A 22,875-nucleotide genomic window follows, 5' to 3' on the forward strand; every position below is an offset into this window, starting at 1 on the left:
CTGGTGCCATCTATGTTTAAAATACAGCAAGAGGCACTAGAGAATACTGACTGATAGACAAATACAATTGAGATAACTGAGTATTAAGGTCTTCTCTGGTTCCATGCACATATCCCTTGGCTCACTTCCTTACTCGATCCTGCAGATCTTTCCTCAATATTCCCTGCTCAATGAGGCCAAATATTCTCATCACTCTCTATGTATTAGCAGGTCCTTTCACTTACCCACCTCACTTCTGTGCCTAAACTTTTTGTCCCTCTGCTGTCACCTCCATTTTGATAGTGTTATCATCATCATACATATCTTACAGTATTTAAAAATTGCTAGTTTGTTTATTGTCTGTCTCTTACCATTATACTGTAAGCTTCATGAGGGTTAAGATTTTTGTCTGAGATTTTTGCTCATTATTGCATCCTCATCTAGAACACATAGTAAATATTCATTTAGTTTTTATTGAATGTAAGACCAAATAAATGAATAGCATGTGACACATAGTAGGCAACTCAGCACATAAATACTTTTTTTTTTTTTGTGGTACTGGGGCTTAACTTGGTGCCTTACATTTGCTAGGCAGGTACTCTACCATTTGCGTCATGGCCCCAGCCCTTAATTTTGTTTTTTGTTTTGTTTTGAGACAAGGTCTTGCTCTGTAGCCCAGGCTGGCTTGAACTCACCGTGTAGCCCATGATGGCCTCTATTGGCCATCCTCATGTCTCAGTCTTCCAAATGCTGGGATTATAGAAATGTACCACCATACCTGACTTATCTAATTTGTTAAATAAAATTGGTTTATCACTGTTTGTTAGGAAAATAGAAATTAATTATTTTTACAGTTGGTTTTAGGAAACTCTTACTGTTGCTTGGCCTTGTAAGAAAAAAACCAACATTACCCCCTTTTTTCCCTAGGCAATATGCATTGATTTTCTTCTTACTTGAATAAGTCAGTTTAATTGAACATATGAATTTGCTTAATGAAACATACGTAGCTGGTTACTTGGAAAATACAAACAAAAAACACCCAAATTTAGTGGCTTGATAATTTAGGTTGGATATACACACAGTTTATCATGCAGAATATAACCACTGCTGGTATAGGTAGATATAAAGTACTATAAACTTACAGAAGAGAGGAAAGAACTTCTGGCCAGGATAATTATGATATGCTTTTTAGGGGGAGGGGGATTTTGAACTTGGTCTTTTATGGAGTTGGATTTGATGAGGGATTTTGTTAGAGACTAAATAAACCAATGTAAGGATTATAGGGAAGTGTTGGCTGTTACTGAAGCATTGCTAATTGTAGTGTTCAGGGTATCGTGGGAGAATATAGTCTGGAAGATAAGGAAATATTGGTGGGTTTGGGTCATGCGTGAAGCCTAGAATATTATGTTGACTTCTCAATTTTCAGAATGACTCTGAGATTCTAGATGAATGGCTGTCATCAAGAAAGCAACAACAAATGCTGGCAAGGATGTAGGGGAAAAAGAACCCTACCTTACACATTGTTGGTGGGATTGTAAACTGGCCACTATGGAAATCAGTATGGAGGTTGCTCAAGAAGCTAAAAATAGAACTACCTATGACCTTGCAATACCATTCTTGGGCCTATATCCGAAGGAGTGTAAAGCAGCATACAGCATAGATACCAGCACACCCAGGTTTATCACAGCACTATTCACAATAGCTGAGCTATGGAATCAGTCCAACAACCAATGAGTAGATAAAGAAAATGTGGTGTGTGTGTGTGTGTGTATATATATATATGTTTATATACACACATACACACACAATGGAGCATTATTCGGCCATAAAGAAGAATGAAATTATGATGATGGAACATGAGTGTAAAAGGGAGATTGTGGAGGGGGGGAAGGAAAGGATGCTGGGGGCGGCGAACATGTAGAGTGAGAAATGGGAGGGAAGATGTTTGTGGGCACAGGTTGAGAAACTGTTCCTAAATAGGGCCAGCTACTTCTAATCCTTAGTTAAAGGAGATACAGAATAATTTTGATTGGCAGTTTGAAGAGTCTTGTTTCAGATGTTTTTGACCATTTTAAAATGAAATGCCTTATTTGCAGAAGGTGAGGAGAGAGGAATAGGAGTTGAAGAAATAGGTAAAGGTTTATAAGAGCCTTCATAGAAAGAAATCAGACCAACAGGTGAGTTAGCAAGTACTCAGGTACCAATGGCTGGACTTAATTAGCAGCCTGTAGTCTGCCAATACGTCTATGGTTTTTGAATTCTACTCATTTAAACATTTGATCTTTTTGGAATTTGTTTTGGTGTAAGGTGTTAACAATGGATTCTCCTTTTTTTTTTTTTTTTGGGATATTTACCTAGTTATCCCAACACATGAACTTAATTGAATAATCTGTCTTTCCCCATTGATTTGAATGTCATCTATATTATAAAATAAATGCCTACATAAATCTGGATGAATTTCTCATTCATTCACCAGCAATGAGAATTCCATATCCTTGTCTCATTAGGTTTTATTAAGTGTTTTGGATTTTGACTGTTCTGATAGGTGTGTAGTGCTGTCTCATTGTGAATTTTGAGTTCTCTAATGACATATGCTGATGAGCATCTTATGTTTATTTACTATGGGCATATTTGGTTGAGATGTCTTTCTTCCTTCTTTATTTTGGCCGTACTGGGCTTTGAACTTGGCTTTACATTTGCAAAGCAGGCACTCTACTGCTTGAGCCACACCTCTTGTCCATTTTGCTCTGGTTATTTTGGAGATGGGTTCTTGTGAACTATTTGTTCAGGCTGGCCCTGAACCATGGTCCTCCTGATCTCAGCCCTCCAAGTAGCTAGGATTACAGGTGCGAGCCACTGGTGCCTGGTGCTTTCTCCCATTTTTAAACTGGCTGCTTTCCTTTTCTTTTTCTTTCTTTGGTACTTAGATGTTAACATATGGCCTCATACTTGCTTGGCAAGTGCTCTACACTTGAGCTATGTCCCCCCCCTTTTTTTCTACTTCTTCTTCTTTTTCTGGTGCTAGGGATCAATCCCAGGGCCATGTGCATGCTAGGCACGTGCCCTACCACTGAACTACATTCCCAGCCCAGGCTCTGGTTGTTGAGTTTAATGGTTCTTTGTATATTTTGGGTAACATATTAGATAAGTCTTTTACAAATCAGTGTTTCAAAAGTGTTCCTTGTTTCTGTAGTAAATAGGATTTTTTTGTCTAATACTGAGATTGGTCTCTGAGGGTTTTTTTAATAGATATAAGTTGTATATTAATTTGGGCTTTAGGGGTTGAAACTATATTAACGTCAATAGCCTGATTAGAGCTCACATTAGAATACTACATTTATCAGTAAACTTCTCATAAAAATCTTCAGGGCACCTTCATTGGTTGTGCTCCCTAAAAATTAGAAATATTCATTCATCTATTACAAATATAGAAATTGCTGGAATGTAGTTATCTCCTTTCCAAAGTGTAGGTAGAAGTATTTGGGAAACTCAAGCAGACAACCAAGAGGAAGAACTGGCTGTTATTTGACTTGTATCATCATTGGACTTAATCAGTTTTGATCACATTAATTCAGTAATAGAGATTAGGCTAGATTTAACTTTCCTAATATACAGTTTATTAAGATTTTGTTGATCAAATGAGATTGTGCAGCATAGAACCGGGAATATTTAGCAGCAACTGCTTGCTTGAGCAGAGATAGTTGTGTGGGTATGGGATAATGTAGAACTAAGCACTGTAGAAGCATCAATTATGCATGGCTAAGGAATAGAGAACAGATAAAGAATTGCAGAAGTCCACTAAATTTTGATTAGTTCCTGGCAGTAAGTCCTGACAGCCCCTAAGACATCAGTATGACTACATCAGCTGTTCCTGTGTTGCTGCCACTGCCACCATCACAGCTTCTAGCTGTGATCCAGAGTGCCTTAGCCTTCCTTTTGAGGACTCTGATGTTTGTGGAAAGGCATATGGGGAGGGGGTCTTGAGGAAGGAGAGAACATATAAATTATTTTCCAGATGATGTTTTTGTTTGTCTGGTTTTGGTGGTATAGGGGGTTGAACTCAAGGCCTCGTGCTTACAAGGCAGGTTTTCTACCACTTGAACCACTCTACGAGCCCAGGAAAACTGATATTTTAGAAAATATCAGTTCCCATGTATAAAGGATGTTTTATCTTGAATTCTGAGGAAGTAAAATTTCTCTAAGTGATGAAACATACAATTTAGCTGGTTTCTAAAGAAAATATATATTCCTTATTCGTTTAAGTTGAACCTTAGCCATAAATTCTAACCTGACTTTCTTTGTCCTGGGGCATACTTCATCATTCTTTTATATTGCCTCTAGTTGTCTTTCTGTTTACTACTTTTCATTATTTGAAAAAGCAAATTTAAGAATTAAATTATGTTGGCCTTCAGCCAGGTATGGTATAATCCCAGAACTTTAAGGCAGGAGGGCTTGAGTTTGAGATAAGTCTGGACTACATTGTGAGACTTTGTCTTAAAAACAAGAATTACGTTGTCTAAATATGACTGTGGGGCATGTGAGTATTTGGTATATTAGTCTTTGTACTTTGTTTCCGTTATTTCATAGCAAATGAGGTTAAATAAGAGTTGATGAAGGAATAGTATGCCTTTATAAATTTCTAGATTTTTTATAAGCTATTTCTTTTGATTTTATCACAACTCTAAGGCAGCCACATTAAATGATTGCTATTCTCAGTTGTGACAAGGAAGGTATAGCTGGTACTTGAGTTTGGTTCTTTGAGTAAGATACCAAGGAGCTTTTAAAATTCTGGGTAATATTTTAAATACGGAGTGATGTGTTTTTCATGTGCCTAGAAATCTTCAGAATATAAATCTGTGTTTAGAGTATAAAATCAGTGATCACTGGTTCTCACACTGGGTTTTTGGGACCCCTTTGCTCTTAAGAATTATTGAGGAACCCAGAGAACTTCTGTTTATATAGTGGTATATCTATGAACATTGACTATACTAGAAATGGAAACTGAGACTTAAGTTCTCACATGAATTGCCCTTCTTCTCTTTTGACTCTGAGTAGGCATACTACTGTGCCTAGCTGCTTTTTTTCTTCATAAACAATTATTTTCACAAAATGTCTTAGTTTGAGGAGTGGCATTATTTTACATTTACAAATATAATAAATGCCTGTCTGTCTTAGAAGACAGATTCTCATATTTGCTCTAACATTCAATCTGTTACTATAGATTGTTTGAAGAGTAGAAGACTGTTCAGCCTCTTGGATTTATGTAGTTGGAAAAGAGAGAAGTACTTCAGTAGCTTTTTTTTTTTCCCCCCATGAAATTGTGGACCTTCTTTCATACTAAAAACATCCCTGGGCAAGTGATAGTTTCTAAAGAATGTAAGAAGAGGGCAGGGTAAGGGTGGCTTACAACTGTAATCCCAGCTACTTAGGAGGCAGAGATATGAGGATCAAAGTTAAAATCCATACTGGGCAAAAAAAAGCAAGACTGTCTCCAAGAACAAGCACATGTAGTGGTGCATGCTTGTAATCCCCACTACATGGGAAGTGAAGGTAGGAGGATCGAGGTTCAAGGATGATGTGGGCAAAAATTGTGAGACCCTCTGTGAAAAACAACTGAAGAAAAAAAGGGCTGGGGATGTGAGTCAAGTGGTAGTGCTAGCAAGTGTGAAGGCCCTGAGTTCAAACCCCAGTTTGCCAAACAAACAGAAAAACCCAAAAAACAGTTTGCCCAAAAAAAAAAAAAAAAAAAAAAAAAAAAAAAATTCCATGTTTTTGTTCACTTTTGAGAGGATTATCAAAACACCAAGAAATTTTTACATTTTGTAGTATTGCTCAAGGCATTTGTATTAGACCTGGAAAGTTTTTAATTTGTGTGGGAATTGGAAAGTGGAAGATTGTTCTCCCGTGTTTCTGAGGTTCACAGGGGCCTTTCCTATGTGGAAAACAGTTGTTTCAAATGTATATAGTAGCCGGGTGCCAGTGGCTCACGCCTGTAATCCTAGCTACTCAGGAGACAGAGATCAGGAAGATCGTGGCTTGAATCCAGCCCAATCAAATAGTTCACAAGACCCTATTTTGAAAACACCCAACACAGAACAGGGCTGGTCAAGTGGCTCAAGTTCTAGGCTCTAAGTTCAAACCCTAGTACCGAAAAAAGAAAAAAGAAAAAGTCCTCCAAAACTGTTCCCTTTCTTGCTAGGAAGTCACCAAGGTACATCTTTGTGGTTGAGGAGAAATAAAGCAAGTAGTAGGCAAGCAGGATCAGAAGGCCATCATTTTTGTTGGGGATTGAAACCAAGGGTCTTGGGTTATGCTCAGTATGTGCTCTATCAGTGAGCTCCATCCCCAACCCAAGACCATTATTTTTGTTTGTTTGTTTGGTGGTACTGTTTTTTGGGATTGTGTTTAGGTTTAAACTCAGGGCCTCCTGTTTGCTAGGCAAGCACTCTACCACTTGAGCCATGCACCAAACTGAAGGAAAAAAAAAAGGTATTTTTTTCCTTCAGTTTGTTTTTCAGATAAGGTCTTACATGCTTGCCCAGGCAACCTCAGAACATGGTCCTTCCATCCCTGCCTCCTGAGTATCTGGGATTGCTCTCATGCATCAATCACGTATGGTTAAGACTGATTTTTTTGAAGTAGAAAAAAATTTAAGGAATGAGAAGGATAATAGGGGTGGTACCGATTACCTAACAGGGTAGTGAAAAATGCGGAGTCCCTGATATACTTAACATGATTCAGATTTTAAGGAAAAATTTATTACTCTGTACAAAGAGCTGCCAATTCCTAGAAACTATTATAAATGATAGTTAAAGAGGGTATTTGACTAACTTGTAATCTAATATCTTAATTTATATTGGAACGTTCTTTCATATATGAGTGTTGGGAGCTTTATTAATATAGTATGGTGTTCTTTTTGTCAGTCTGTAGATATATTGTTAGAGCCATGCAGTGACCACGGTGATAGTGAAGATGGCTGTCTTGAGAGGTAAGCATTTCTCTTGTTGACTGGTAAATCACTGTAAGAATTGGAAACTTCACAGATTTTTGGGGTGAAATTTTTAGATTAATATGTCCGTTATAACATACACTTTAGTTATGCAAAAAATTCATGCTTCTTATTTGAATAGTGGGCATAAAGCATGTTAAATGTCCAAAAAAATTTCACATCTTCAGACATTAGTGATAACTTGGAAAATGTTCAGAGAGAAGAACACAGCCTCTTGTAAACACCTAAAACTTTGATTTATAAAAAAATAGGAAATTTATTGATACCATGAACATACCTGTCAATGAGTTAACTCATGGTCTTGGAACTGTGACTAACCAAAAGAGAAGATAATTGTTTAAAAAAATATGTATGGATGTTTCTCTTCCCCTTCTGCTCATCCTTGGTGTATCTCAAGTATAATCTGTATTTCATGCTTAATTACCTCCCCAGCCAACTGGAAGATAGGAAGGGAGATGCCTGAGGCACTGAGCTTTCAAACAAATGTAGAGTATCCATAGAGTTCCTTTGAATAGATGTTTTCTTGGAGTGTTTCAAGTCAGAGTACAGGACTTAGGTTTTGTTATCTTTTGCATCATTCTTTTAGATGCTCCCAAGAAGTATATTACAATCCTAGGAAAGATGATTTGATGTCCTGAAAACATACAAGTTACAAAGTAGATTGTAAATATTGAGAGACCCTAAAAAGCATTGCTAATTTGCTTATAGCCTGTTGGCTAGGGTAAAGTTGTGATAATGCCATTGTCTCTTTTAATTGTGAGTAGGAAACCTATTTTCTAAGGGTAAGTAAATTCTTTGGAGCCATGTTTCTGGAGCATCCTCATACTCTGAAGGTCCACAGATTTCCTGCTTACAGCAGTTCCTTGTGCTTCCTTTCAGGAGGCAGGAAGGATCCTCTTCCAGCCCAGGGAGTTTTGGAGCTATGGGCTGAAGATATAAGATTTACAGCATTAACAGGCATCCCCAGAATGATGACATCTGGATTTGGTAGAACAATAAGGATCCATTTAGTGAGGACTCAATCTTTTTGGAAAAGCTTTTTCCTCTTCAACTTGTGTATAGGTTAGCAAACTTGTTTTTAGATCCAAAGAGTACCTGGGTTAGGTGGATTACATTTTGCATGTTTAACACTCATGTTTCTCAAATTTAGATGATTAGGTTTTTTAGTCTGTTAGAATTTACACATCCTATCATTTACTCCCATCCTCAGCAAAGAAGGGCTTTTAGTTTGTCAGTTCATTTTTCAAGTTCAGCCAGAATAAGGAAATTATATATAGGAGGAGATAACTTGCCATATTTGATCAAGCCTTGTCTTTGAATGCACATTCCTATTATCATCACTTAGAAATAGTACTTGAGTGTTTTGTAAATTGCCACAGATGTCTTTGGGAAAAGGAACTTTCCTACAGTATATAACCTACTATATAACCATAGATGCTCTTTTGACTGGCCAAACAGGTAGAGATCATTTGTGACAGCTTGTTGTAACACTTGTTTTTAATATGGGTTAGTTTTTTGGGGGGAATAAAGTATGAATGAAATTTTCTCTTTTTTTTGTGTTACTGTTAGGTTTTGAAGAGAAAGAGTTTAGGAAGTAGTAACCTTTGATTGTAGTATTATCTTGTAACAGAACATTGATTTAAAGTAAACAGCAGACCTATATCTTTTACAAGAAATCTTTAAAATATCTCAAAGTGGGAAGAATAAAGCTATTGGTTAAAACTAACATTTTTTTCAAAGTCTTTTCCATTATACATCCATTCTTTTGGTTTCTGTTTATTGTGGATTTTAATTTTTGTTTCATAAAGATTTTTCTTTTGTGGGGTGGCTTTGTGTGTGGAGAGTGTGGTGGGAAATTTGCTTGATTTTTCTGAACCTGAATTGTTTCTGTGGATCTTTTCAGTATTGTGCGATTTCAGATATAGGGCTCCAAAGAATGGGCATATGTCCAGTTGTATTTTTCTCCTCTCACATTTTAAATGCTAATTATATTGGGAAAGAGGAATCTAGGTAAGAAGTATATAGTAATAGAAACCTTTTTATTCTTAGTATACTAATAACTTTGCTTGTGTTTTTAGGAAAGAATATTTATTATTTGACAGTGATACATTGTCACACTTGATTCTGGTAAGAACTGGTTTTAATCTTATGGTCCTTAAAAATGTTGCTAGGTTTAATGTATCAGTTACTGTATCTGGCATTTAACTCTTTCTTTGAATAGTCTTAAAGGAAATATAAATACTCTTATCAAATGTGTTACGGCTACGTAGCAACTTAATATGCCACTTTTGGTTATGAGATTGTTGGTTATGAAAATACTTTCCTGATTTCCAAATTTCCAAACTTTGTCTTCCAGGAAGACAGGAACTGCAAGTTTATATTTAAAACTAGTTTGGATGGTGGTAAGGTGGCAGTGGGACAGCTGAAATAATAGGCACAGTTAACTGGCAAAGATTACATAAGGATGTGTGTTGGCTGTTTTGAAGCTGGGTGTGAAAAGCATCATGGTTGTGAAATGTATTTCTTGTTTTAAAATACAGGATTCTAGTAGCAAGATACGTGATATGAATGCCAACACTGAATCGGAAATGCCAGGAGGTCAAAGTGTTGGTATTCAAGGGGAAGCAGCATGTATTCAAATTCCACATTTAGATTTGAAGAATGTTTCTGATGGTGATAAATGGGAAGGTAATTTTATCCACACACATTATTTTCCAGATATGGTTTTTGTAATTGACATTACCCAAAGAAGTAATGAGATACTGCCCTCTGTTGAACAACCTTACTCATCTTGACTTTCTGTTCTCACTTTTCATAGAGGATAAGTCAGTGAATTTTGTTACTCAAATACACTAATGAGATTATGGGGCACTAGAATTTACCTATCTGATCCGTTATTTTTGAAGAGTGGATGTTAGATTTGGGCATGGTGGTGCAGGCCTATAATCACAGCACTCAGCAGGCTGAGGCAGGAGAATTCGCAAGTTCAAGACATAGGGAGACTCTGTTTCAACAAACAAACAAGTGACCAAACAAACAAAAATGGATTTTAGAATTGATTAAAAAAATAAAATCATGCCAGGGTAGGTTTTTGTTAATTATGAAATCAGATGCCGTCCCCCAGGCTTTGAAAATCCAGTGTGTTAAGTCTTGAGAATCTTAGCAATTTCAACAGAGAGCATTTAGCTACCTGTTCTTGTGACCATCAGGAATACTTTAAAAAAAATGATCTTCAAGGGCACCCCTAAACCCATATTTGTACTTATTACCTGACTGTATTAGTTTATGAATGTATCACAGGGACACCATAACAGTTTCAATAAAGGATCAGAGTTTAAATTTATCAAGCAACATGGCTATATGCCTTTCCTAGAATTCAGCAAATGTACACGTAAGACTTTTACATTTCATTATTTTTATATTAAGAGAGTCAAAAACTATAAATAAATACTGAACCTCAGTAAAGTATTTGCATGCTGAAATGTTTATGGGGAAAATATGAGTATCTGCCATTTACTTTGAAATCTGTGGGAAAAAAAGATGGTTAATGTGATGGATAAATATTATAAAGCAAGTGTAGTGAAATGTTAATGGTAGAATCTAGGTGATTGGTATATAGGTATTCACTATAAAATTCTTTCAACTTTGCAATATTCTTGTCAACATTGTAATAAAATGTTTGGAGGAGAGAGGAAACAAGCAACAAATTTATATCCAGCAGTATTTCTGGATCATAAGCCTTCCTAGGTAGAAGGAAAATGAGACAACTCAGGAATTTTAAGCCAAGTACACATCTTCACTTGAAAATTCCCGAGTTATCTCACCTTTGGCAAGTTATCTGATTACATACAATGGCAAAAATAAGAGGAATTATAATGCTAGTGCTATGAACTCCTTTTGTCACAGTAAGTCTGTTCACCTGATCATAGTTGCTGTGTGTGTGTGTGTGTGTGTGTGTAAGATCTAGGCATTTTTATTTTAAAGCTCCCACCAAGTCCTAGTCTGTGCCTATCTTTATTGCTGTCCCCCACCCCTTATTTTTAGGTCTCAGTGTTTATCATGCTCAGTGGCATATTATGAGTCTTAGCTTAAGACTAAATCAGGAAATTGGTTTTCATTTATGTTGTTCTGGGCTATTTAGGACTTTTAGAATTTATGAAGAAGCTTCTTAGAGTTAGAGGATATGTTTGCATACTGGTGGCAGTCAAGATCAAATGTCCTTTTTAGTTATTTATTGAATCACAGTAATTTGAAAAAGAGCAGTGGTTAACAGCATCCTTTGAAGCCTTGGTAAGGAAAGAAGTCTTTGAAAGATTAAGCTGGGATTCTGATGTACTTTTGCTTCTTCCTCTTAGAAGAAGCAAATAAATAACCATTTGTGATATTTGGCTGGGGGCTCCTGATCCTAAGTTTTAAACATAGAAGAGCGAGTGATTTCCATTATCTGGGTAAACTGGGCATTCTCTCTAGCTTCAGCTTCTGGAGGCTCTCCAAAGAGAACCTGATACTAGCAGTGGGGAGAAATGAACCAAGCCTTGTATGCACATATGAATAATAAAAGAAAAATGAAAAAAAAAAACAGAACCTGATACTGGATTGTCTTTTTTTTTTTTTTTTTTTTTTTTTTAAAAAGAATCCATGGCCTGAAGCTTGTTGCAGGGAAAGGAGGTTCCTTGTGGTCAAATGGTCCCTGATGTGGTTTTCAGTACCTGAGCTTCTCTGTTATGCATCTTGCTCAACAGTCATGTCAAGTCCATATAGGCCTCCTGCTTTTTCAGGAATAGGGATTAGTGACCTTCAGAAAGCCAGTGGTAAATAGCTGAGTGAACTTCCCAGCCCTGAACCATGAAAGGGCTTGGCAAAGTTGCTGTCAATAAACCATATTGTTCCTTCCAACTCTACCACAATTAGGTGTTAGGATATTCCAAAGAGAAAAGTCTTCTTGGGCTGGCAGAATGGCTCAAGTGGGCCTGGCAAGTACTCTCTGCACTCCAGCACAAAGTCTTCCTTAAGTTAATCTGTTTCTTTAGGATTTGGGTACTTTAAAATCAGAGATGTACTTTGATTGGTGTGACTCCTAGTAAAGAAGTGAGGGTCACTCCAAGTCAAGGTTCACCTCACTATTTCCTAGTTTGTAGCCTTTGATTTTTGTTTTCCTCAAAGTGTAGGTGGCAGAACACAGCAAGCAGGTTGTACATGTCTATCAACACTATGAATATAGCAGCTCTTAAAAAAGTCTTGGCTTACTCTGGGTGCTGGTGGCTTGCACCTGTAATCCTAGCTACTTAGGAGGCAGAGATCAGGAAGATTGCAGTTTGAAGCCATTTGGGGCAAATAGTTTGCATGACCCTATCTTGAAAAAACCCATCACAAAAAAGGGCTGGTGGTGGAATGACTTAAGGTGTAGGCCCTGAGTTCAAACCTCAGTTACCGAAAAAAAAAAAAAGTCTTGGCTTTCAGTGGAGGTGGATACCCTTTTTCCCTCAAATTCTCTCTCTCTCTCTCTGTTTTTTGGTCCTGGGGTACCAATCTAGGAGCTTGTGCATGCTAAGCAAGTGCTCTACCACTGAGCTACACCACCAGTCCTGTGTGGGAGATTTTCTGTCAAATCAATTACATTGAAAAGCTTCAAATGGTACCTGGTTAAGACTGTCCATTTCTTCAGTTTTATGATTTTTAATAAAATAGCACTACTTTTTCTTTTTTTGCCTTGCTTGCTGAAATGGAAATGTATGTTTGTGTTTGGTTAGTACTAATTTCTTTAAACAAAATTTTTGAGAAGAATGCCTAACTTGGTCTTAGGGAAATGTTTTTGGTATCTTTGGCTTTGTGTTATGTGTATGGTTTGTTCTGACTGTGCTGTGTGTTCACTCTAGTATTTTTTGCCATTTTTTTCCATTTTATTAGCATCATGCCCTATCACTTTTCCCCTCATTGATTTCAAAACAATGCATCTGCAGAGAGATGGGGAGGGTAAGTATAGTTTGCCATAGTTTAGTTATCTTGCCTTTTTATGGTTCATTTTGCTTGTCTTTTTACTAGCCCTTCTCCTGTTGTCCCTCAATCTTGGGAAAATAATTTTGAGTTAAAAATGATAACCAGAAAAAAAATCATTTTTATTACTTCGTTTTTTTCTTAAAATATTTCTGGGACACAGGTACAAGGGTTGCTATGAAATTCCTTTATTGTTGAGTTTATTGTGGGATTGCACGCTTTGTACTCAATTTTATGTTACCAGATTGATTTGGGCTTCAAAAACCAACTAAATTGTGTTCTAAGAACCCTAAAAAAGGATGATGCTTTAAATAGCTAACATGTAGAATTAAACTACATTATTAAAGCAATAATTAAACTATTGTATGAAGAAAAAGAAGCATCACTTTTGCATTTTGACACTGTAAAGCCATCTTTCCATTCCTTTTTTGCTATTGTTAGTAAACTCAGTATCAGTGTTTTAAATTTTAGTTATAAATTAAGCTAATGTATAAATGGGAAAATCCCCTCCCCCCATAGTCACTGATGGTTAAAGTTAATTTTGTATTTGGGCTGTATTTGTGAATGATGTCTATGGCTTATATATACTCTGTAATCAAACCTTGTATGTGTAGATACGTCAGTTATATTAACATGGTTTCATTTTAGATCATACAGGATAACTCCAATAAAATAAATATGCTTGAGAAGGACTGATAGGCACAGTAGCTCATGCCTGTAATCCTAGATACTCAGGAGGTGAAGATTGGGAAGATCACAGTTTGAGGCCAGCCTAGGAACTCAGTTGATGAGACCCCCATCTCAACCAGTAAAAGCTGGGCATGATGGTATGTGCCTGTCTTCTCAGCAACATGGGAAGCATAAATAGGAGGATCACCATCTAAGCTGTCTAAGCAACCAGAGCAAAAATGGGGGTGTGATTCAAGTGGTAGTATTTTCTCCTAGCAAGCATGAGACCCTGAGTTCATACCCCAGTACCACCAAAAAAACCCCCAAAAAACCCAAAACAAAACTATTAACTTCTCTCTCTCTCTCTCTCTCTCCTTCCCCCTTTCCTGCCCTCCTTCTCTCATAGTACTGGGGTTTGAATTCAGGCCTTCATGTTTGCAAAGCAGGTACTCACAAAGCAGGCGCTGTACCACTTGAGTTAGATTTCCTATCTTGTGCTCTGCTATTTTGGAGATGGGGTCTTGGCCTTGAACCAGGATCCTCCTCAGCCTCCCAAGTAGCTAGGATTATAGGTATAAACCACGGGTGCCCAGCTACGTTTTCTCTCACTAGTACTGTTATGGGTATTCAATTATTAAAAAATACGTTGTATATAGGAATCCCATAATAGAAAATAACTCCATAGTTTAATGCTAGAGGCCAGTTGCTGACAGGTAAGTTACCTCCTCCTTAGGAGATGGTAGAACAGAGTGTGCTCTCAGAGTGTTCTGTGTCGCATGTGAAGGCGCTTCTGCATTTTAATACAACCACCTAATAGTGAAGGATGATACATATACCTGTAGAGTGTGCTGTTTCTAAGTAGACTTTACTTGAAAAATACTTCTTTATAATACTAAATTAGGATTATTAAATAACATCTTCAGAATTAAAATTTAAAGAACCTGACAGTGTCCTTTCTTGCTTTGCCACTAGGTTCAGAAACTTAAGGTGTTAAGCTTCTTATATCAAACTAGAACTCTGAGCTAAAAAGTGAAGGGATAATTTAAAAGTACAATAGACATTACAAAGATCAGAATATCTTTTGATTTTTAAAATGTAATAAATATATGAATTACTACATAATAAAGTTATTATAAAGAATATATAGCTGATATTTTGTACCTTTTTTTTTTTCCTGTGTAGAATCATAGTATTGTATGTGTTTGTTTTACAGAGCCATTTCCTGCTTTTAAGTCTTGGCAGGAGGACTCTGAATCTGGAGAAGCTCAGCTGTCTCCACAAGCTGGAAGAATGAATCATCATCCTCTGGGAGAAGACTGCCTTCCAGTATTGTCACATCGCAGTTTAGATTTTGGGCAAAGCCAGCGTTTTCTACATGATCCAGAATCACTGGATTCCTCCTCTAAAGCGCTTTCTTTTGCTAGGTATATGATTTTATGTACTTACAAGAGTCAATTCCTAGTATATACCCAGGTCCTCAGAAAGATTTATTCTAGGCCTATTGTTCAAAGTCTTCTTCCCTATTTCCTGAAGCATGTTTTTGTAAAATTTTTCCCCTTGCAACAAATTTTGAGTTCATTGAGATATAGGCAGTGTTTGAGATTTGCTGTAAAGTAGACATTTCCTTATTTATTCATTCAATACTGAAATAACAGAACTCTGAAAGGAAAGCATAAGTACAGCTGGCTAGTTCTTAATGTTTTTGTTAAAATTAATTCTGAATGTCAAAAACTTTTCTTTGCAATTTGAACATTTAAAAGAACTCCAAGCTGCTTGATATCTTTGTCTATTGCCTTTGTCCAAACAAGTTTTTTTTTGGCGGGGGTGGCGGGGAGGTGGGATGGGTGGTACTGAGATTTGAACTCAGAGTTTCATGCTTGCAAACCAGGTGTTCTATCACTTGAGCTACACCTTCAGTTGAAGTAAGTTTTAAATATTCCAAACTCTGTTCATCAACACTTGTGTTAGATAGTTTTGTGGTCTACAACACTATAGTGTTCTTAATTGCTGTTTTTTAGTGATAGGGACGTAATTTCACTTGTAAGATCTATTTACTAGTAATGGTAATACATCAAGGCAATAAATGATATAATGCTGATACTTGATAATTCTGGCCTGTCATTTTAATTCAGGATTCGAAGATCATCTTTTAGTTCAAAAGATGAAAAAAGAGAAGACAGAACTCCTTATCAGTTGGTCAAGAAACTTCAGAAAAAAATCAGACAATTTGAGGACCAGTTTGAAAGGGAAAGAAACAGCAAGGTAAGTTTGTATCATTGCCTAGAGTAAACTAGATCTAATATTAGAACTGGGAGGAGGGTCTTTGGAGAGCATTTGTCTAGCTCTTTCCTGATACATAAACCTTAGCCTCTTGATTTTTAGGCAAGTATTCTTGCAAATCCTTGCCTCTTTATAGCTCCATTAGCAAAATAGATTTTTGAATTTTTAAAACAAACTGCTTACTTTGGCAAATCATATTAACTTTTATTCCTGCTCTGTCAAAATAAAAAAATACCAAGAGAAAAGGGAAGAAATAAAGGGAGGGAAAGAAAGAGTGTGTGTTTTGATAATTAGAACATGTGAAGTGGAATGAGTCCTATATTTGGAGACAGAAGACCCATGCTCAAATGTGGCTTCTTCCGGTTCAAAAGCTGCTCTGGGAGAGATTTATTTAATTTTATGCCATTTCTGATGAAGAGAAATCAGGAATAAATGAAGTCTGTGCTATGGTAACCATAAGATACTATTTGGACATTACCACAAAAGTGTCAGTGATTCTGCTTCATAATTTTTCAGCCCTCCTACAGTGATATTGCAGCCAACCCAAAGGTATTAAAATGGATGACAGAGCTTACCAAACTGCGGAAGCAAATTAAAGGTATAAGATGTGCTATTTTGTAATATTATTTGCATTTTTATTTATGTATTTTTGATTTTTTTTTTATTATTTTATTATTCATATGTGCATACAAGGCTTGGGTCATTTCTCCCCCCTACCCCCAGCCCCTCCCTTACCACCCCCTCTGCCCCCTCCCTTCCCCCCCACCCCGTCAATATCCAGCAGAAACTATTTTGCCCTTATCTCTAATTTTGTTGAAGAGAGAGTATAAGCAGTAATAGGAAGGACCAAGGGTTTTTGCTGGTTGAGATAAGGATAGCTGTACAGGTTGTTGACTCACATTAATTTCCTGTGCGTGTGTGTTACCTTCTAGGTTAATTCTTTTTGCTCTAACCTTTTCTCTAGTTCCTGGTCCCCTTTTCCTATTAGCCTCAGTTGCTTTTAAGGTATCTGTTTTAGTTTCTCTGTGTTAAGGGCAACAAATGCTAGCTAATTTTTTAGGTGTCTTACCTATCCTCTCCCCTCCCTTGTGTGCTCTCGCTTTTATCATGTGCTCATAGTCCAATCCCTTTGTTGTGTTTGCCCTTGATCTAATGTCCACATATGAGGGAGAACATACGATTTTTGGTCTTTTGGGCCAGGCCAACCTCACTCAGAATGATGTTCTCCAATTCCATCCATTTACCAGCGAATGATAACATTTCGTTCTTCTTCATGGCTGCATAAAATTCCATTGTGTATAGATACCACATTTTCTTAATCCATTCGTCAGTGGTGGGGCATCTTGGCTGTTTCCATAACTTGGCTATTGTGAATAGTGCCGCAATAAACATGGGTGTGCAGGTGCCTCTGGAGTAACCTGTGTCACAGTCTTTTGGGTATATCCCCAAAAGTGGTATTGCTGGATCAAATGGTAGATCAATGTTTAGCTTTTTAAGTAGCCTCCAAATTTTTTTCCAGAGTGGTTGTACTAGTTTACATTCCCACCAGCAGTGTCAGATGGTTCCTTTTCCCCCGCATCCTCGCCAACACCTGTTGTTAGTGGTGTTGCTGATGATGGCTATTCTAACAGGGGTGAGGTGGAATCTTAGCGTGGTTTTAATTTGCATTTCCTTTATTGCTAGAGATGGTGAGCATTTTTTCATGTGTTTTTTGGCCATGCGAATTTCTTCTTTTGAGAAAGTTCTGTTTAGTTCACTTGCCCATTTCTTTACTGGTTCATTAGTTTTGGGAGAATTTAGTTTTTTAAGTTCCCTGTATATTCTGGTTATCAGTCCTTTGTCTGATGTATAGTTGGCAAATATTTTCTCCCACTCTGAGGGTGGTCTCTTTAGTTTAGAGATCATTTCTTTTCATGAACAGAAGCTTTTTAGTTTTATGAGGTCCCATTTATCTATGCTATCTCTTAGTTGCTGTGCTGCTGGGATTTCGTTGAGAAAGTTCTTACCCATACCTACTAACTCCAGAGTATTTCCTACTCTTTACTGTATCACCTTTAGAGTTTGTGGTCTGATATTAAGATCCTTGATCCATTTTGAGTTAATATTAGTATAGGGTGATATACATGGATCTAGTTTCAGTTTTTTGCAGACTGTTTACCAGTTTTCCCAGCAGTTTTTGTGGAAGAGGCTGCTATTTCTCCATCGTATATTTTTAGCTCCTTTGTCAAAGACAAGTTGGTTATAGTTGTGTGGCTTCATATCTGGGTCCTCTATTCTGTTCCACTGGTCTTCATGTCTGTTTTTTTGCCAGTACCATGCTGTTTTTATCGTTATTGCTTTGTAATATAGTTTGAAGTCAGGTATCGTGATACCTCCAGCATTGTTCTTTTGACTGAGTATTGCCTTGGCTATTCGTGGCCTCTTGTGTTTCCATATAAATTTCACAGTAGATTTTTCAATCTCTTTAATGAATGTCATTGGAATTTTGATGGGAATTGCATTAAATATGTATATTATTTTGGGAGTATAGATATTTTTACTATGTTGAATCTACCAATCCATGAGCATGGGAGATCTCTCCACTTTCTATAGTCTTCCTCAATCTCTTTCTTCAGAAGTTTATAGTTTTCCTTGTAGAGGTCATTCACATCTTTTGTTAGGTTTACACCTAGGTATTTGATTTTTTTTGAGGCTATTGTAAGTGGAATTGTTTTCATACACTCTTTTTCAGTTTGCTCATTGTTAGTATATAGAAATGCTAATTATTTTTCTATGTTGATTTTATATCCTGCTACCTTGCTGTAGCTATTGATGATGTCTAGAAGCTTCTGAGTAGAGTTTTTTGGGTCTTTAAGGTATAGGATCATGTCGTCTGCAAATAGGGATATTTTGACAGTTTCTTTAGCTATTTGTATTCCTTTTATTCCTTCTTCTTGCCTAATTGCTCTGGCTAGGAATTCCAGTACTATGTTGAATAGGAGTGGAGATAGTGGGCATCCTTGTCTGGTTCCTGATTTTAGAGAGAATGGTTTCAGTTTTTCTCTGTTAAGTATAATGCTGGCTGTATGTTTGTCATATATAGCTTTTATAATGTTGAGGTACTTTCCTTCTATTCCTAGTTTTCTTAGAGCTTTTATCATGAAATGGTGTTGGATCTTATCAAAGGCTTTTTCTGCATCTATTGAGATGATCAAGTGGTTTTCAAACGTCTTTGCTTCTGTTAATGTGGTTTATTACATTTATTGATTTTCGTATGTTGAACCACCTCTGCATTCGTGGGATGAAGTCTACTTGGTTGTGGTGAATGATCTTTTTGATGTGTTGCTGAATTCGGTTTGCCATTATTTTGTTGAGGATTTTTGCATCAATGTTCATTAAGGAGATTGGCCTATAGTTCTCCTTTTTGGAGGTGTCTTTGCCTGGTTTTAGGATAAGTGTAATACTGGCTTCATAAAATGTGTTAAGGCAGTTTTCCTTCCCTTTCTATTTCGTGGAACAGTTTAAGGAGGGTTGGTATCAGTTCTTCTTTAAAGGTCTGATAGAATTCATCAGAGAATCCATCAGGTCCTGGACTTTTCTTTTTTGGGAGACTCTTGATTGCTGCTTCAATTTCATTTTGTGTTCTAGATCTATTCATGTGATTAATGTCCTCTTGGTTCAGTTTTGGATGATCATAAGTATCTAGAAATCTCTCCATTTCTTTAAGATTTTCAAATTTATTTGAATATAGGTTCTCAAAGTAGTCTCTGAACTTCCATGGTGTTTGTTGTTATCTCCCCTTTTGCATTCCTGATTCTACTAATTTGGGTTTTTTTCTCTCCTCATTTTAGTCATGTTGTCCAGGGGTTTGTTGATCTTGTTTATTTTTTCAAAGAACCAACTTTTTGTTTCATTAATTCTTTGTATGGTCTTTTTGGTTTCTATTTTGTTGATTTCAGCTCTTGTTTTTATTATTTCTCTCCTTTTATTTGTTTTGGGATTTGCTTGTTCTTGTTTTTCTAGGAGTTTGAGATGTATCATTAGGTCATTGATTTGGGATCTTTCAGTCTTTTTAATATATGCACTCATGGCTATAAACTTTCCTCTCAGGACTGCCTTTGCTGTGTCCCATAGGTACCGGTAGGTTCTGTTTTCATTTTCATTGACTTCAAGGAACTATTTAATTTCCTCTTTTATTTCATCAATGATCCATTCTTCATTAAGTAATGAGTTATTTAGTTTCCAGCTGTTTGCATGTTTTTTGTCTTTACTTTTGTTGTTCGGTTCTACTTTTACTGCATTGTGATCAGATAGTATACACTGTATAATTTCTATTTTCTTATATTTGCTGAGACTTGCTTTGTGCCCTAGGATATGATCTATTTTGGAGAAGGTTCCATGGGCTGCTGAGAAGAATGTATATTGTGTAGAAGTTGGATGAAATGTTCTGTAGACATCAAGTAGATCCATTTGATCTATTGTATATTTTAGATCTTGGATTTCTTTATTGATTTTTTGTTCGGATGACCTAGCTATTGATGATAATGGGGTGTTAAAGTCTCCCACAACCACTGTGTTGGCGTTAATATATGCTTTTAGGTCTTTCAGGGTATGTTTGATGAAATTGGGTGCGTTGACATTGGGTGCATACAGGCTGATGATTATTATTTCCTTTTGGTCTATTTCCCCTTTTATTAGTATGGAATGTCCTTCTTTATCTTGTTTGATCAATGTAGGTTTGAAGTCTACTTTGTCAGAGATAAGTATTGCTACTCCTGCCTGTTTTCGGGGGCCATTGGCTTGGTAAATCTTCTTCCACCCTTTCATCCTAAGCCTGTGCTTATTTCTGTCATTGAGATGGGTCTCCTGTAAGCAACAAATTGTTGGATCTTCTTTTTTAATCCATTTTGTCAAGCGGTGCCTTTTGATGGGTGAATTAAGTCCATTAACATTAAGTTTTAGTACTGATAGGTATGTGGTGATTCCTGTCATTTAGTTGTCTTAGTTGTTTGAAGGTGTGATTGTGTGTACCTAAGTTGATGTTACTCTCTACTTTCTTGCTTTTTTCTTTTCCTGTGGTTTGGTGCTGCCTGTCTTTTCATGGTTAAGTTGGGTTTCACTTTTTGTGTGCAGAATCCCTTGAAGAATCTTCTGTAGTGGTGGCTTTTTGTTCACATATCGTTTTAGTTTCTGCTTATCATGGAAGACTTTTATTGCTCCATCTATTTTGAATGATAGTTTTGCTGGGTAGAGTATCCTGGGGTTGAAGTTAATTTCATTCAGTGCCCGGAAGATCTCACCCCACACTCTTCTTGCTTTTAATGTTTCTGTTGAGAAGTCTGCTGTGATTTTGATGGGTTTACCTTTGTATGTTATTTGTTGTTTCTCTCTTACAGCCTTCAATATTCTTTTCCTAGTTTCTGAACTTGTTGTTTTAATGATGCTATGTCGTGGGGTAGTTCTATTTTGATCTGGTCTGTTTGGTGTCCTGGAGGCCTCTTGCATCTGCATGGGAATAGCTTTCTCTAGATTTGGAAATTTTTCTGTTATTATTTTGTTGAATATATTACACATTCCCTTTGCTTGCATGTCTTCTCCTTCTTCGATGCCCATGATTCTCAAGTTTGGTGTTTTGATGGAGTCAGTGAGTTCTTGCATTTTCTTTTAACAGGTCTTGAGTTGTTTAATTAATAGTTCTTCGGTTTTTCCTTTAATTACCATTTCATCTTCAAGTTCTGAGATTCTGTCTTCTCTTTGTTCTATTCTGCTGTATTGGCTTTCCGTTTTGTTTTGCAGTTCTGTTTCGTTCTTTTTTCTGAGGTTTTCCATATCCTGGGTGGTCTCCTCTTTAATGTTGTCTATTTTTGACCTGAGTTCATTTATCTGTTTATTCATCGTGTTCTCTGATTCACTTTGGTGTTTATACAGTGCTTCTGTGGTTTCCTTTATTTCTTCTTTTGCTTTTTCTAATTCTCTATTTTTATTGTCTTGGAATTTCTTGAGTGTCTCCTATACATTTGGGTTGACCCTATCCAGTATTATCTCTATAAAATTCTCATTGAGTACCTGTAGTATGTCTTTTAAATTATTCTTGTGGGCTTCATTGGGTTCTTTGGCATAGTTTATCTTCATTTTGTTGGAGTCTGGATCTGAGTATCTGTTTTCTTCATTCCCCTCTGATTCCTGTACTAATTTTTTGCTGTGGGGAAACTGGTTTCCCTGTTTTTTCTGTCTTCCCGTCATTGTCCTTGGTGTTGTTACTGTCCCTGTACTGTGTGCAATTAAGTATTTTCTAGGTTGTAATAATAACAATGGTAATATTTAGAATGGAAGGGTGAGAGGAGATTGAAAGCAAGAAGTTAAAGAAAAGGGAAAAACAGACAAGTAGGAAAAAACAAAACAAGGAATCAAACAAAAAAATTTCAACGGTATAAACGGGGAGTGTTTGTGTACTAATTGACAGTAAGCTGAACAGGCATTAGAGAGACAGAGAGGATTGAAAATATAAAATAAAAAGAATAAAGATGAGAATAAAAATAAAAAATAAGTAAATGAAATATATATAGATATATATATATATCTATATATATAAAAGAAAAGAAAATGAAAAATAGAAAAAAAAAGACCTCCATGTTCAAATGCAATGAAGTTTCAGAGTTTCAGTCGTAATAATTTTGGTGTCCGTCTCAGTCTCCAATCCTGGAGATGGTACCTCAGGTGTTGTTCTGTAGTTGTCTCATCAAAGGGGACGAATAAAGTAGAACAAAACTTGTCCACATCTTCCCAAGCCTTCTGGGCAGGGGCGACTTGGCAGCCCGGGGGCCCTCCTTTTTTCTCCATTTAACGTGAAGTGGAGATGCTCTGCGCCGGCTGGAGGTGTGGAGGGGTCAAAGTTTTGCCTCTTCTTGGTGGTTTTGCCTGCAAGGTGTGTCTCCAGTGTCTCTCCAAGATTTCACTATAGGAGG

At 36.7% G+C, this 22,875-nt stretch overlaps 1 protein-coding gene across 12 annotated transcripts in view; it reads left to right on the top strand.

Annotated features, from left to right (window-relative positions):
- Positions 1 to 22,875, top strand: part of Fam13b (family with sequence similarity 13 member B) — a 107,873-nt gene that overhangs the window by 65,211 nt on the left and 19,787 nt on the right. For 8 of the 12 annotated variants that reach the window (XM_074076943.1, XM_074076942.1, XM_074076940.1 and 5 more), the window contains 7 exons: positions 6,903 to 6,967; positions 9,067 to 9,115; positions 9,529 to 9,676; positions 12,896 to 12,961; positions 14,865 to 15,075; positions 15,784 to 15,913; positions 16,448 to 16,529. In XM_074076943.1, the coding sequence (XP_073933044.1) occupies positions 6,903 to 6,967; positions 9,067 to 9,115; positions 9,529 to 9,676; positions 12,896 to 12,961; positions 14,865 to 15,075; positions 15,784 to 15,913; positions 16,448 to 16,529 (751 nt within the window). The remainder of the gene's footprint in view (positions 1 to 6,902; positions 6,968 to 9,066; positions 9,116 to 9,528; positions 9,677 to 12,895; positions 12,962 to 14,864; positions 15,076 to 15,783; positions 15,914 to 16,447; positions 16,530 to 22,875) is intronic. The other 4 variants (XM_074076945.1, XM_074076949.1, XM_074076950.1 and 1 more) reach the window with 1 other exon arrangement.

The sequence above is a fragment of the Castor canadensis genome, chromosome 6 (assembly GCF_047511655.1).
Source record: "Castor canadensis chromosome 6, mCasCan1.hap1v2, whole genome shotgun sequence".
Lineage (NCBI taxonomy): Eukaryota > Metazoa > Chordata > Mammalia > Rodentia > Castoridae > Castor > Castor canadensis.